This window comes from Microcebus murinus, chromosome 14 (genome assembly GCF_040939455.1).
Source record: "Microcebus murinus isolate Inina chromosome 14, M.murinus_Inina_mat1.0, whole genome shotgun sequence".
NCBI lineage: Eukaryota > Metazoa > Chordata > Mammalia > Primates > Cheirogaleidae > Microcebus > Microcebus murinus.
The window spans coordinates 237,771-252,741 of record NC_134117.1 but is presented as its reverse complement, the minus strand read 5'-3'; the positions used below and the strand labels follow the sequence as shown (position 1 = coordinate 252,741).

The 14,971-nt window shown below is 58.6% G+C and overlaps 1 protein-coding gene across 2 annotated transcripts; it reads right to left on the bottom strand.

Annotated features, from left to right (window-relative positions):
* Positions 1-779: 779 nt before the first annotated feature.
* CALY (calcyon neuron specific vesicular protein) lies at positions 780-12,606 on the bottom strand. 2 transcript variants are annotated; one of them, XM_076010370.1, is made up of 6 exons: positions 12,430-12,606; positions 5,617-5,765; positions 4,521-4,634; positions 3,541-3,654; positions 1,706-2,048; positions 780-922 (listed from the first exon to the last, which is right to left on the bottom strand). In XM_076010370.1, exons 2-5 carry the CDS (start codon positions 5,749-5,751, stop codon positions 1,731-1,733), a joined length of 681 nt encoding a protein of 226 aa, XP_075866485.1. In that variant the 5' UTR covers positions 5,752-5,765; positions 12,430-12,606; the 3' UTR covers positions 780-922; positions 1,706-1,730. The 2 variants fall into 2 exon arrangements, with proteins under 2 accessions (XP_075866485.1, XP_075866486.1); XM_076010371.1 differs by having other exon boundaries at positions 12,493-12,606.
* Positions 12,607-14,971: the final 2,365 nt, after the last annotated feature.

Below are 14,971 nucleotides of genomic sequence, written 5' to 3'. Positions count from 1 at the left end.
AGGGGGCGTCGGGTCCAAAATGAAAGGGACCAGAGGAGGGCTGGAGCTAGGGTAGCGGTGGCGGACAGCTGGCCCGGGTGGCGCAGGCGGCAGGTGAAACCCATCCTCTGCGGAGTTTGGAGCAGGCAGCTCCAGGGTGGGGACGGGGCAGCCGGGCGCCCCTGGGCCCTTCAGACTCAACCTGTGTCTCGGTGTAGCTCCAGGAAGATGGGAAAGTGTTTGGGCCTCGCAGCCCCCAGGAGCCGGACCTCACGTCCCCCACCGCCCGCTCCCCGCTCGATGCCCGCCTTTGCCCATTCAATTCTTCATTTGAACATCCACGCCTGCGGACGGCACCTCTCGGCGCTGCCAGAACCCGGCAAGCTGCCCACAGGCGCTCCGGGCAGACGGCGGAGGCGGGACCGCTCCGGGCACCGGGCAGACGGCGGAGGCGGGACCGCGCCGGGCACCGGGCAGACTGCGGAGGCTGGACCGCTCCGGGCACCGGGCAGACGGCGGAGGCGGGACCGCTCCGGGCACCGGGCAGACGGCGGAGGCGGGACCGCTCCGGGCACCGGGCAGACGGCGGAGGCGGGACCGCTCCGGGCACCGGGCAGACTGCGGAGGCTGGACCGCTCCGGGCACCGGGCAGACGGCGGAGGCTGGACCACGCAGGGCGCGCGTGCACTCCCTGTGTGAGCCACGGCTCCCCGGGGCCAGCGTGCCGGGCTGCGGGGGGTCGCGGCTGGGCCAGACGAAGGCCAGAGGAGAGCAGAGGAGAAGCGGAAGACTCAGGTGGATGTGAATCTTTATTCAGAGAAAAGCGAAGGAGCCGGAGACCCACCGGGGGCGGGGGCTTCAGCGAGGGTGCTGCCTGGGGCAGGGGCAGGAACACGGGTGCGAGAGCATCGGGCGCGCGGGTCACAGGAGCCGCGGGAGACGGCTGTGAAGAGAGCGGGGCGGGGCTGAGAGCCGGCGAGGCAGGGCCCGGCGCCCAGGACGCCCCAAGAGCCCACCTGTGGAGGGAGAACTGCGAGGCCGCCCCCGCGGATCCCGCAGCCCGTACACCTGTTCTTTCCCCGGCCCGGGGGGCCCCTGGGAACCCGCCCTACCTCTCTGACTCGGACTACCGCCTCGCCTCCCGCCCCCGCGCCACGCGCCCCGCCCCTGGGACCTTACTCCCATCCCCGGGACCCTCTCCGCCCCGCCCCCGAAACCCTCTCCGCCCTGCCTCTAAGACCTTACCCCCACCTCCGACACTCCGCCCTATACCCTCTGAAGACCCCTCCCCAATCCCGCCCCCGGGACCTAACCCAATCCCCCTCCGCCCCGCCCCTGGGACCCCGCCCCATCCCCCCCGAGACCCTCCCCACCCCGCCCCAAAGACCTTACCCCCACCTCCGAGACTCCGCCCTATCCCCCCCAGCAGACCTCTCCCCCGTCTCGCCCCTGGGACATTACCCAATCCCCCTCCGCCCCGCCCCTGGGACCCCGCCCCATCCCCGGGACTCCACCCCACCCCCAAGACCCCAGCTCCGCCGCCCACCCCAGGGACCTGCCCAGACCCCGTTGCGCCGCGCGGGAGGGGCGCGCGAGGACGCGCCATGCTGAGGTTCTGGCGGGCGGGGTCGGCGGCCCCGGGACTGCGGGCGGGAAGGGCAGAGAGGCGGAGGCCAGGGAGAGACCACCGAGCTGGCCGGAGCCCCGCAGCGGCAGGCACACCTACCCTGGGGGGCTGCGGGGCCGAGGCGTCACTGGGGGGGCGGGGGCGGCGCGCTCCCGGCCGCCTTGTGCTCCTCCTCCTCCTCGTCCCCCTGGGCCGAGGGCCTCCCGGGCGGGTGGGTGGCCGCCGCCGCCTGGGTGGGCCCGCTGTGCTCCTCCTTGGCGGCGCGGCGGTTGCCCCCCAGGGCCGCGGGCATCTCCGTGCCGTGCTTGCGGCTGATCGGGTAGGCCCCGATGGCCGCCAGGATGCTGCGGTGGCGCTCGGGGTCCATCTCGGTGTAGTACATCTCCAGGGTCAGTGGCGTGCATATTTTGTGCTGCGACATGGTCAGGTCAGGGCGCGGGGGCTGCGAAGGGAGTCGAGTTCTCCCGAATTAATACACCCAGCCCGGTTCGCATCATCGCCTGCGTGTGGGGGTCCCCCTGTCCCGCCCCTCCTGCTCCGCCCAGTAGGGTCGCGCTGTGCACAGTCTGTCGAAGGGCATTTCTACCATTTCAGGCCACCACAGGGTCTCATGGAGCCACAGGAGGTGGTCACCCCCGGGGCACAAGGGAAGGGGACGGGACTCCCTGCGGGGCAGGGCGCCATGGTGGCGGGCTTCTGTCCCAGAAGCGATGGGGTTGACAGGAAAGGGTAGATTTTACCTCTGAAAAATGAAAGTCTTTAGGAAAATACACTAAAAATTATAGCCATCGTTGGTAAAGTTAAGAGATTTTATAAAGAGGGTGAAAGAAAATATTTGCCAAATAGTCAGGAAATGTTAATACCCATATTATATTTTAAAATGCTTCCACAAGTCTCTAAGGAAAAGAGGAATGACCCCCCTGGGAAAGCTGGCAGGAAAAACACTCTAAGCCCGTCACTGTAGGGAGTTGCAGGCCCGGGGCTCCACCTCATCTCTTCACCACCTGCCTCTCCTTGACTTATGTTTTAAATTACAAGAAGATAAAACCTGTCACTAAAATGCCTTTTCAAAAGATTGGATCTTGGCTGGGCTGGCCAAGTGGCTCACACCTGTAACCCTAGCACTCTGGGAGGCCAAGATGGGAGGATTGCTCGTAGGCCAGGAGTTCAAGACCAGCCTGAGCAAGAACGAGACCCCATCTCTACAAAAAAACGGAAAAATTAGCCAGGTGTGGTGGCGTGTGCCTTAGTCCCAGCTACTTGGGAGGCTTAGGCAGGAGGATCACTTGAGCGTGGGACTTTTTTCTCTTTTTTTTTGAGGCAGAGTTTCACTCTGTTGCCCAGGCTAGAGTGAATGCCATGGCATCAGCCTAGCTCACAGCAACCTCAAACTCCTGGGCTCAAGTGATCCTGCTGCCTCAGCCTCTCGGGTAGCTGGGACTACAGGCATGCACCACCATGCCCGGCTAATTTTTTTTTCTATATATATATTAGTTGGTCAATTAATTTCTTTCTATTTATACTAGAGACGGGGGTCTTGCTCTTGCTCAGGCTGGTTTCGAACTCATGACCTCGAGCTATCTGCCCGCCTCGGCCTCCCAGAGTGCTAGGATTACAGGTGTGAGCCACCGCGCCCGGCCGAGCCTGGGACTTTGAGGTTGTAGTGAGCTGTGATGATGCCACTGCAACAGAGTGAGACCCTGTCACAGAAAAGAAATAACTGGATCTCAACATATTCTGGAAAAACAACAGGACATGGGCAGCTTTGGGGGCCCAGAGGAGCAGGAAGTGCCCTTGCTCCCCCCAGGTGGGCGTGGGAGGTGCTCCCTCCACTGAGCATCCATGGAGAGACTCCTGTAGGACCCCTTGTGGCCTGGCGAGGACAGGTGGTCCCTGCTGCCCCCCGAGGGCCCAGCCCCCGCGCCGCTGCTCACCCGAAGCAGGAAGCCGTCCGGGCAGGTGTACTGGTCGTACCAGATGGCCTTGTACATGATCAGGACACAGCCCAGGAGCGCCATGGCGAAGGCGATCATCCGCGCCGTGGGCAGCTGTCGCAGGAAGGGACACGAGCTCAGGTGTGAGGGACAGTGAGCCCGGGCTGGGGCTGGGCACAGGACCCCCATCTCCCTAAGTCTTGGCACCCCACCTGCACCCCAGGCAGGCAAGGTCGCCTTTCGGGAAGGTCAGCAACAGGTGCCTGGAGTGTCCGGGCACCATCCCTCGGGGTCAGGCCCTATCGACGGCCCCTTCTCTGGGATTGTGGAAACTCGGCCACCTGGTGAAGCGCACACGGCCTTGACCCAACAGGTGCTTGTAGAACAGCACAGGCCGGTGGCTGCAACATCTTTTGAGGTGTTGGGAGCCATACGGAGGCTCACTGGGCCTCCAGAGGGACCGCAGGGAGGGTGGGCACGTCGGGGGTTTGCTGGGGGGCTCCCATCACAGAAATGATGCCAGTCTGGGAACCTGCGGCCTTCCGGATCCTTGAGTGTGGCCTTTTGACTGAACAAAGATTCGTTCTGTGAAATTTGGATTTGGTTGGGGGGGCTGCACTTGGGGGTCTGGAGGGCCATGACGTGTAGCCTTAAGGCTCTGCCACCTCAGGAAGGGCAGATCTCCCTGCTAAAAAGTGAAAGGCCTTAGAAATAGTCCATTAAAAATGCTTACAGCTTTCGTTAGTAGAGCTAAGGGATCAAAAAAGAGGAGGGAAGGTATTTGCTAGATGTGCTGTGGAAAACGTTAATTTTTGCATTATGCAGAAAGCCTGTGAGTCACTAAGGAAAAGACCAGCAGCCCGGGGAAGACCTCGCAGGAGACACACCCCGGAGGCTGGGTGGGGTGCAGGGCCCCCCCACAGTCAGCCCTGGGCACCCGCCTGGGGGCACCCCCACCCCACGAGTGGCGGCATGGTTACCTTGCGCCCTTCCTCTGGGTTGCTGCCATTGCCCTTCTGGCCCTCCAGGTCAGGGAACTTCTTCTGCTGGTCTGGGGAGGACAGCTGGTATTCCGTCTGTGTCTTGATGACCACCTGTGAGAAGACACGGCCATGGCCTCACCAGGTGGCTGGCAAGGCCCCAGGAGAGCCTCGGCTGAGAGGGTCGGCCGCATGGCAGAGCTGTGGACGCTGACAATCTGCCACGGCCACCTGTGGCTGGCAGGGCTGCAGTAGCTACAAGGTGAGGCCGAGGGAAGGTGGCCGCTGCAGGTCTGCTGGGGGCCAGGGCAGCCCTGGAGCCTGGCAAGCCCACGGACAGAGCCCCTCTGTCTGCCAGCTGCCGCCGGCTCTGAGGGCACTGCTCTCCCTGCCGGGAGCTCCCCCTTCAGTGGAGCCACGGCTTGGCCTCCTACTCCAGGAAGTCTATCCGACTTCTCTTCTGGGTCCCAGGGTCTTGAGGCCCCTTCCCTGTGGGGCACAGTGTGTGCTCCTGAGGGGCAAAGCCTGAGCCCCCCAGGGCCCAGAGCTGCAGCAGGTTCAGGGGAAGCCCACTCACGCATGCCACCCTCACCCCTGCCTGGGACAACTCCTGGCCCTTCACGCTCCAGAGCTCCCCTGGGGTCCGGCTGGGCTAGGCCTGAGTGAGCTCTTTGCCTTTCACCAATATCTGTTGGAAGCCCCCTCCCTTGGTTACTTGCCCCAGGGCCTGGACCCCCGTCCCAGCAGGAGAAGGGGGGGTTGCTGCTTGCTGGTCCCCATGGACAGACATGGGTGGGCAGTGACCCCATCTCTGTGGGACCCCCACTGGGCCCAGGCAGGTGTGGTGCTGTCTGCAGGTGGTGCATGAGTCATGTCAGCTGCTGCAGGTGGGGAGAGGGGCTCTGGAGACCAGGGAGCTGACCAGAAGGTCACAGAGTGCTGGTGGCCGACTGAGGTTTTGGCCCCCATGGCCTTCCTCCACTTGTTCTGTGGCACCTAGGAGGAGGCAACATCTAACAAACCTTACCCCACACCCTTTGCTCCCAGGGGAGCCTGAGGAAGCCCCCCCACCCCCCACGCCAGCGCCGCCCCTCACCTGGTCCGGGAACGGTGGCTGGAGCTGGCTGACGTCCAGGGGGCTGATCAGAGGCACACTGTCCGGGCCAGCCCCATCCTGGTCCCCGGGGTCTTTGCCTGGCTTCCCAGAGAAGCTGCAGCCCAGCTTCACCATGGTGGGTGGTGGTCCTGCTCCAGAGACAGAGACAGGGTCACTGCCCACAGGCCACCGTGGGTGCCCACGCAGCTGGGTCTGGAGCAGAGCAGCCTGGGCTGGTCCCAACACTCCTCACACCGGAGCCTGGGCCAGGCCATGGCCGGTCAGGCCAAGCTCCCTGGGGCCAACTGGCAGGTGCACCCAAAGGCTTCTGATCCCTTCCTGACCCCCAAGCCCCTCCGGACCCCACAGCAGTGAAGGGGGTGGTGCCCCTGACCACTGATTGCCCAGACACAGAAGCAGGGGTGTGTCTTCCCTGGCCAGTGCTCTAGAGGCACTTCCAAGGACAGCGGTTCCAAAGAAAACCCCAGACAGCAGTCTGGAGGGTTAGGTTGCCAGATTTAGCAGATAAAAATACAGGAAACCCAGCTAAATTTGAATTTCAGACAAGCAATGAATACTTTTCCTTTTAGTGTAAGTACACCCCACGCAACATGCAATATGGGACATATTTATATTTAATGCAAAAGAGTCATTCGTTGTCTAAGTGAAATTCAAGTGTACCGGTGTCCAGTGTCCTGTCCTGCAGCCCTGCTGGAGGGCAGGGGGTGAGAAAGAGCCATGGGGAGGACGGGCTCAGGCAGGTCCCAGCACTGAGGGTGCGGGACCGTCTAATGGCTCCGGAGTGCACGAGGCAAGCATCTCGGGGAAGGCAGTCTGGGCCCCTGTGGCTTGAAGCCCATGTGGCTCCAACAATGGGTTGGGGTTAGGGTGCATGGCTCCACCTCTAGGCTGCCCTCTTAGAGGAGAGGAATGCAGCAAATGACCTCTAAGCTGATCAGTGGAAAAGTAGAGAAACAAAATATATTCAATGAATCAATCAAAAGAAGCAGCAGGCCGGGCGCGGTGGCTCACGCCTGTAATCCTAGCACTCTGGAAGGCCGAGGGGGGCGGATTGCTTGAGGTCAGGAGTTCAAAACCAGCCTGAGCAAGAGTGAGACCCCGTCTCTACTATAAATAGAAAGAAATTAATTGGCCATCTAATATATATATAAAAAAAAAATTAGCTGGGCATGGTGGCGCATGCCTGTAGCCCCAACTACTCGGGAGGCTGAGGCAGAAGGATCACTTTAGCCCAGGAGTTTGAGGTTGCTGTGAGTTAGGCTGACACCACGGCACTCACTCTAGTCTGGCAACAAAGTGAGACTGTCTCAAAAAAAAAAAAAAAAAAGAAGCAGCAGCAAAGGTCCTGTGTCCAGTAAGAAACTGAACCTGTCACTAAAACTTCTCACAAAGAACTCCAAGCCCAGGCAGCATCACCGCTGAATTCTACCCATCGTTTAAGGAGGAAATAATGCAAACATCACACAAAACTCTTCCAGAGAAAGGACAAAGGTGCACTCGCCAGCTCATCAGGCCAACATGGCCTCAGTTTCCCAACCTGGCAAGGACAACAGGAGAGGGGAAGTCACAAGCCCCCTCACCCACAATCAGTGCAAAGACTCCAAGTGAAATTCGAGCAAACCAAATCTAGCTAGATAAAAAGATAACACACCCTGATAGGTTGGGTGTGTTCTGGGAATTAAATTGGATTCAATATTTGAAAAGGCATGAGGAGGCCGGGTGTGGTGGTGCACACCTGCGATCCCAGCTACTCTGGAGGCTGCGGCAGGAGGATGCTTGAGCCCAGGAGTTCAAGGCCGCAGTGAGCTGTGATGGCACCACTGCACACCAGCCTGGGTGACAGAGAAACACCCTGTCTCTAAAAAAAAAAAAAAAAACAATCAGTATTTTTCACCATATTAACAAAATAATGAAAAATAATCTGGTCGATTTCAATAGGAGCTAAAAAAAGGATTTGATAAGATTCAATGTTAAGGCCAGGAGCGGTGGCTCACGCCTGTAACCCTAGCACTCTGGGAGGCCAAGGCAGGCGAATCGCTCAAGGTCAGGAGTTTGAAACCAGCCGGAGCAAGAGTGAGACCTCTTCTCTACTAAAAAAAATAGAAAAAAAATTAATTGGCCAACTAAAATATATATAAAAAATTAGCCGGGCATGGTGGCGCATGCCTGTAGTCCCAGCTACTCGGGAGGCTGAGGCAGCAGGATTGCTTGAGCCCAGGAGTCTGAGGTTGCTGTGAGCTAGGCTGACACCACTGCATTCTAGCCTGGGTAACAGAATGAGACTCTGTCTCAAAAAAAAAAATTCAATGTTCATTTATTATTTCAGAAATCTGTTAGCACACTAAGGGCAGGAAGAACATTCCTTAACCTAATAAAAGTTAACCACAAAAAAAAAAAAAAAAAAAAAAACAAACACCCTACAGCAAACTGTACTGAATGTGAATCTTGTAGTTTTTAAGGTTAGGAAGGAGACAAAAGTGCCTTCAGTTCTATAAATCGTGTGCTGGCGGTCTCAGCCAAGGCCCAGGGCAGGGAAGCTTCAGGGCTGGACAAGATGAAGTAAGACAGTCATTATCCACCCAGGAAAACACAAATGAATCTGTAAGTAAATTACAGGGATTGAAAAGTGAATTCAGCAAGGTTGCTGGATTTACAGTATTCAGAAATCAATTCTATTTCAATATATCAGTGGCAAAAAAAAAAGAGAAACATTTTTGAAAGATTCATCTAAAGAGCATAAAAATATCAAATGCTCAGGAATGGGTGTAACAAGAGATGAGCAAGATCTCCGGTGCGGAAAGCCATGAGCATTACTGACGGAGACCAAAGAAGCGCTAAATCCCCTAAATCAACGGGACACGGTGCAGCTATGGGTTTTGAAAGTCTCCGTGTTGAAACACAGCACCCTGCCCCCAACACGTATCTATAGCATCAACAAATCTTAAAGTCCCAAGAGGATTTTTTCCCATGAACTTGATGAACACTGTTATTTTATATGGAAGGCAGAGGGATGAGAAAACACCAGATACCTTGGGAAAGAACCAGGAGTCTTGTCTGCCAGGTGCCTGGCTTGCTGCACAGCAGTAGCGTGCTGGGTGCTGCTGAGTGGTAGACAAAATCCCACGCGACACACCCACCCTAACCTACAACAGAGACGCCGCTGCAAGGCCCGGGGAATGGCCGCCTCCCAGCAAACCGCTGGGTTCACCAAAAACAGTGAACCTCATGCCACACACAAATCTACTCCAGGTGGACAAACTTACATTGGAAAAGCAGAGTAAAGCACCTCACGGATGACACACGACAAGATTGTTCTGGGCTCAGGGAGGGAAAGATTTCTTCAGTAGGACAAAGAAGCGCTAATCGTAAAAGGAAATACTGGTAAAATGACATTAAAATTGAGAACTTCTGGCCGGGCGTGGTGGCTCATGCCTGTAATCCTAGCACTCTGGGAGGCTGAGGCAGGCGGATTGCTCAATGTCAGGAGTTCAAAACCAGTCTGAGCAAGAGCAAGATTCCGTCTCTACTAAAAATAGAAAGAAATTAATTGGCCAACTAAAAATATATAGAAAAAATTAGCCGGGCATGGTGGCTCATGCTTGTAGTCCCAGCTACTTAGGAGGCTGAGGCAGAAGGATTGCTTGAGCCCAGGACTTTGAGGTTGCTGTGAGTTAGGCTGACACTGCAGCACTCTAGTCAGGGCAACAGAGTGAGACTCTGTCTAAAATAAAATAAAATAAAATAAAAAAATTTGAGAACTTCTGTTTATCAAAACAAAGCCTTAAACGAACAGAAATCAAGACCCGAAGAAGATATTTACAACCCACAAATGATGAAGGGCTTGTGTAGGTTAAATGGCGTCCCCCCCAAGTATGTCCAAGTGCTAATCCCTGGTATCTGTGAATGTGACCTTATGTGGAAATAGGGCCTTTGCAGGTGGAATCACGTTAAGATGAGTTAGGGTGGGCTCCAATCCGGCGCCTGGGCTGGGCGAGAACGCCAGGTGCAGACGCTGGAGTGATGCGGCTGCCATCGGTGAACACCTGGGGCCCCAGAGCAGGGGTGGGGAAAGCAAGGAAGAATGTTCCTACAGGTTCTGGAAGGAGCAACCCTGCTGACACCTAGCTTTTGGACTTCCCACCTCCAGGAGTAGGAGTAAATTTCTGTTGTTTGAGGCCACCCAATTGTGGCAATTGGTGACGGTGGCTCTAGGAAGGCCAGCAGACCACCTTCTCATCCTGCCCCCACGGCGTTGTCATGTGCTTCAGCCAGCGGCTGCCAAGCCTGCAGACAAGGACCTCCACCTGGAAGTGTGTGTGTAAGGGTGTGTGTGTGTGGAAGGGTGTGTATGTAATGTGTGTGTAAGGGGGTGTGTGTTGATGTGTGTGTGGAAGGGTGTTTGTGTGTGTTGATATGTGTGTGGGTGTGTGTGTTGATATGTGTGTGGAAGGGTGTGTGTGTGTGTAAGGGTGTGTGTGATGTTTGTAAGGGTGTGTGATGTGTGTGTAAGGGTGTGTGGTGTATGTAAGGGTGTGTGATGTGTGTGTAAGGGTGTGTGATGTGTGTAACGGTGTGTAAGGGTGTGTGATGTGTGCATGTAAGGGTGTGTGTGCACGTGTGCATGGCAGGGTGTGTGTATGGAAGTGTGTGTGCAAGGGTGTGTGTGTTGATGTGTGTATGGGTGTGTGTGCGCATGTGTGGAAGGGCCTGTGTGTGTAACTGTGTGTGTGGAAGTGTGTGTGCAAGGGTGTGTGTGTGTTGATGTGTGCATGGCAGGGTGTGTGTGCACGTGTGCATGGCAGGGTGTGTGTATGGAAGTGTGTGTGCAAGGGTGTGTGTTGATGTGCGTATGGAAGGGTATGTGTGCATGTGTGGAAGGGCCTGTGTGTGTAACTGTGTGTGTGGAAGTGTGTGTGCAAGGGTGTGTGAGTGTGGACGGAGTCCGGCGGGGTGAGGAGCTGGGCAGGGGCCCCTCCTGGCCTGCCAGGCCCCACCCTGCGCTCCCGGCAGGTGAGCCTCTGGCCCAGGGCCCTCCCCACCTGTCGCAGGGTCCCTGCCCACGAGCCCCAGAACAGAGGGTCCCCTTCGGAGGGGAGGGAAGGGGGGCGCAGGGCGACCTGACGGAGCAGACGCCCGACCGCGCGCAGAGCTCTGCAGGACGGACACCAAAGTGTGCAAAGGGCAGCGAGGGCGGCAGGCCGGGAAACGCGGTGGGGTGAGGTGCCCTCGGGAGGCGGGGTTGGGGGTCTTCACCGACCAGAGGCACACCCAGCCTCCCCACAGACGGAGCGTGGAGGGCGAGGGGCGCAGTCCTTCCAGGAACACCGTCTTCCAGGCTGCGGCCAGCCCACGGGCCGCCCCTCCGCGTCGGGCAGGAGGCCCCGCCCTAGAAGGAGCTCCGCCCCCAGGTCCCCGAGAGCCGGGCTAGAATTCCGCCTCCTCTGCTTGCGGGCATCTGACGTCATCGCGGGTTTCCATGGCAACGGAGACAGGACCCTGAAGACACGTCTCCATGAGGACAGGGAGCCATTTGGGGCCCACTGGACCTTCGCGTCTGCATCCAGGCCCATGTCCCAGGCAGAATGCACGAGGGGGACCGTTGTGGGGTCCCCCCAACATTCCTTTCCTTCGGGGTCAGACACACGACAGACTCAGAGCTCCGCAGAACTAGGGAGCCCCTACCGCCCCCCCACCTCCCGCCCCCTGCGCTGCAATTGCATCTTCCGTGGGTCCTCTGCTCCCCACTCGCCGCGCGCTCCTGGCGGGGGAGCAGCGCGCCTTTCCTCGCTCCGAGGCTGGGGCGCGCAGGATGCTGGCGTATGGGGGTGCTGAGGCCGCGGTTGAGAGTCCTCCGAAGCTCAGCTACAGGTGACGTCACAGGCTCGCTCCGACGCGCACCCGCCGCCTGGGATGCTGCGTCACTCGGGGAGGCGCGCGCTCCTGTGCGCGGGCGTGCGCTCGTGCGAGCCGCGCGCGTGACTGCGGACCGCTGAGGCTCGCTCCCGCCGAGTCCGGCCCCACCTTGTCTCCCGCCCCCTGACGCCCACCCCTCACCCTGCGGGCGGTCGTGGGCCGACTCCTGGTTCCAGGGCCCTAATCTGCGGGTGTCAGGCCAGCCCTGCGGGGCCAAGAACGGGCCCGGGCAGAGCTACTCCCAGCTTCCCGCGTCCCAGCCACCTGTGGCCCCGCATCGCAGCCTGCGGCAGGTGGTTCCGCAGAAGTGCCCCCTTCCTGCCTCCTGCCTGTCACACAGCGGCCCTCTCACGACCACATCCACGCCCCAGCCCCGTGCGGGCAGCGGCTCCTCGGTGCTCCGGCCCAGCGCCCCTTCAGCGCCCCCTTCTCAGCCCCGCCCCCCGCTGCCACAGCTGAGCAGGGGCTGGGACCCGCACCCCCGCCCACCCCAGTGGGGCGCCCAGCTCCCCCTCGCGCTCTCAGACCCCCATGGGTGGAGCCAGCTTCCGGGGAGGGGGCTGCATTCACCACGGTGGGGGTCGGCTGATGCCCCACCCCGCCCCCACAGCTCCACTCTGCCCAGGACCGGGACTCCGGGCGGCACGTCGGGTCTGCGCCACGCCGGACACCCATAGCCCTTCTTGAACGTCCAGGCTGCGACTCGTCCACGGCCCCTGACGTCCTGGGAAGCCTGGGGCCCCTCCCCCTCCCCACGCCAACTGTTCCGGGGAGGCCTGAAGACCACCCCGCTCCAGCCCGCAGGGCCGGCTGTGGCCGTGCGGCCCTCGGGTCCTCCTCGGTGCCCCTCCCGCCCCCCAGCACACGCGCCGCGCACACCTCACCGCGCCCGCGCCCGGCCCCTCGCCCCTCTCCACCAGGAGAAACGTGGAAATGGCTCACAGGCGGCTCCAACGGCAGCTGCTGCAGGAGGCGGCCGAGGACGAGGATGCGGATGTGGATGCGGAGGATGCGGTTCCAGACGCTTCGCAGCCAGGGGGGCGGGGGAGGGGCCGGAGCGGCGAGACCGAGGCTGCAGTTGCCATGGAGACGCAGGCTGGAGGAGGGGCCGGGCTCTCACGCTACCTCACACCCCTCCCCCAGCTTCCGCAGTGGGAGCCAGCGTGCGTCAGACCCCGGCCCGGCCCCCAGCCTCACTCTCTTACCCCCGACACACACACACCCCTGAGACACCCCCGCACCCCCATACACACGCCCGTGACACACACACCCCATAACACACGCCAACACAGAGACACACCCCCAACACACGCCCCTCTACCGTACCCCTTACAATCCACACACTCACCCACAGGTGCACACACCTCACACACAGGGACCCTCACACACACACACCACCTCGCTGCACGGGGCAGACTCCGGCCGGCGGGGCCCTGGGCGCTCCCTGGGGCGGGTCTCCTTGGTCAGGTATTTCCACTTCAGCTCACCCCCATCCCTGTCTGGGTGGCCGGAGTCGGCACACCTGGTTTGCCTCCCACTCGCCCGGAGGGTGGCCCTCTCTCACCTGTCAGCGTCTGAGCCCCTGCGCCTCCGAGGGCCAGCCTCGTCTTCCTCCCTGACCTGGCGCCCTGGCCCCTGCCGGGTGCCCAGCAAACAGAGGGCGCTCAGGTGAGCTCGGTTGGCGAGTGAGTGCGGAGCTTTGCCGTGTGTCTGTGCAGGCTTGACCTCCAGGGACACTGGGCTCCCGCCCTGGGGGACCGCAGTGACAGCAGCAGGTATCCGTGTGGCTCCATTGCTTGTTTGTGGTTGAATGGTGTCCCCTATGAATGTCCCACGTTGTGCCCCTTCGTCCTGTGAATTGTTCCCCGTTTTGGCTGCCATGTGTCATGTTGCCATGAACGTTCTGCAAGTCTGTGGCGAACATGTGCTTTTGTGTCCCCTGGGCAGATTCTGAGCGGAATTGCCCAGCCGGATGGTACGTTTACATTTAACTTTTTTTTTTTTTTTTTAAATGCTAAAATGTTTTTTCCCAAAGTGGCTGCACATTTTACCTTCCCGCCAGCAACGTGTAAGGGTCCCAGTTTCTCCACACCCTTACCAACGTTTGTTAGTGTCTCTTTTTTAAATCATAGCCATCTGTCTTAGCTCCGGCTACACAACAAACTGCCGCAGAGTGGGTGGTTTAAACCACAGAAGTCCGAGATTGGCATGGTTGGGTATCGATCTCCAGGGCTGATGCCTCTTTGGCCCGCTCTCCTCCGCTTGTGGATGGCCACCTTCTCCGAATCCACACGTCATCTTCTCTTGGTGTGTGTCTGTGTCCTAACCCCCTCTTCTTGTAACGACACCAGTCATGTTGAATTAGGGCCCACCCTCATGACCTCGTTTTGCCTTAATTACGTCTTTAAAAACCCTGTGTCTTGCCGGACGCGGTGGCGCGCGCCTGTAGTCCCAGCTACCCGGGAGGCTGAGGCAGGAGGATCGCTTGAGTCCAGGAGTTCTGGGCTGTAGTGCGCTATGCCGATTGGGTGTCCGCACTAAGTTCGGCATCAATATGGTGACCTCCCGGGAGCAGGGGACCACCAGGTTGCCTAAGGAGGGGTGAACCGGCCCAGGTCGGAAACGGAGCAGGTCAAAACTCCTGTGCTGATCAGTAGTGGGATCGCGCCTGTGAATAGCCACTGCACTCCAGCCTGGGCAACATAGCAAGACCCCGTCTCTTAAAAAAAAAAAAACAAAAAACAAAACAAAAAAAACCCTGTGTCTTTTAGCTTGAGTACCTCTGGGAAAAAACAAAGCAAACAAACCAACCTCCCTCTCCAAATACAGTCTCGTTGTGTGGGGTTAGGACTTCAGTATGTGAATTCGGGGGGACCCGAGTCAGCCACACCACCGTCCTACAGTTTGTAGTGACACTCCTTGTGGTCTGGATCCACGTCACCCTGATGGCTGCTGGCGCCAAGCACCTTCTGCGTGTGGTAGCCATTTGTGTATCTCCTTTGGTGAAATGTCTGTTCAAATGTCACGAACATTTTCAGTTGGGTTGTTTGCCTTTTTCTTACTGAATTGTAAGACTTCTTTATGTATTCTGGACGCAAGACCTTTTCTTTATTTTTAAAGCACTTAATTGACAAAGACTGTGTATATTCAAGGCATACAACATGATTTAACGTACGTACTCATTGTGTTAATAATGATGACCACAATCAAATGAACGCAACCGTCACTGCCTGTTCTGTACATTGGAGCCCCAGAACTTGTTCCTTTTATAACTCGAAGTTTTTACCCTTGGACCAGCATCTCCCACTTCCTCTGCCCCCAACTCAATCCCCTGGCAACCACCCTTCCACTCTCTGCTTCTGTGGGTTCAACTTTTTTGGATTCTCCACGAAAGTGAGGTCACGCAGTATTTGTCCTTCTG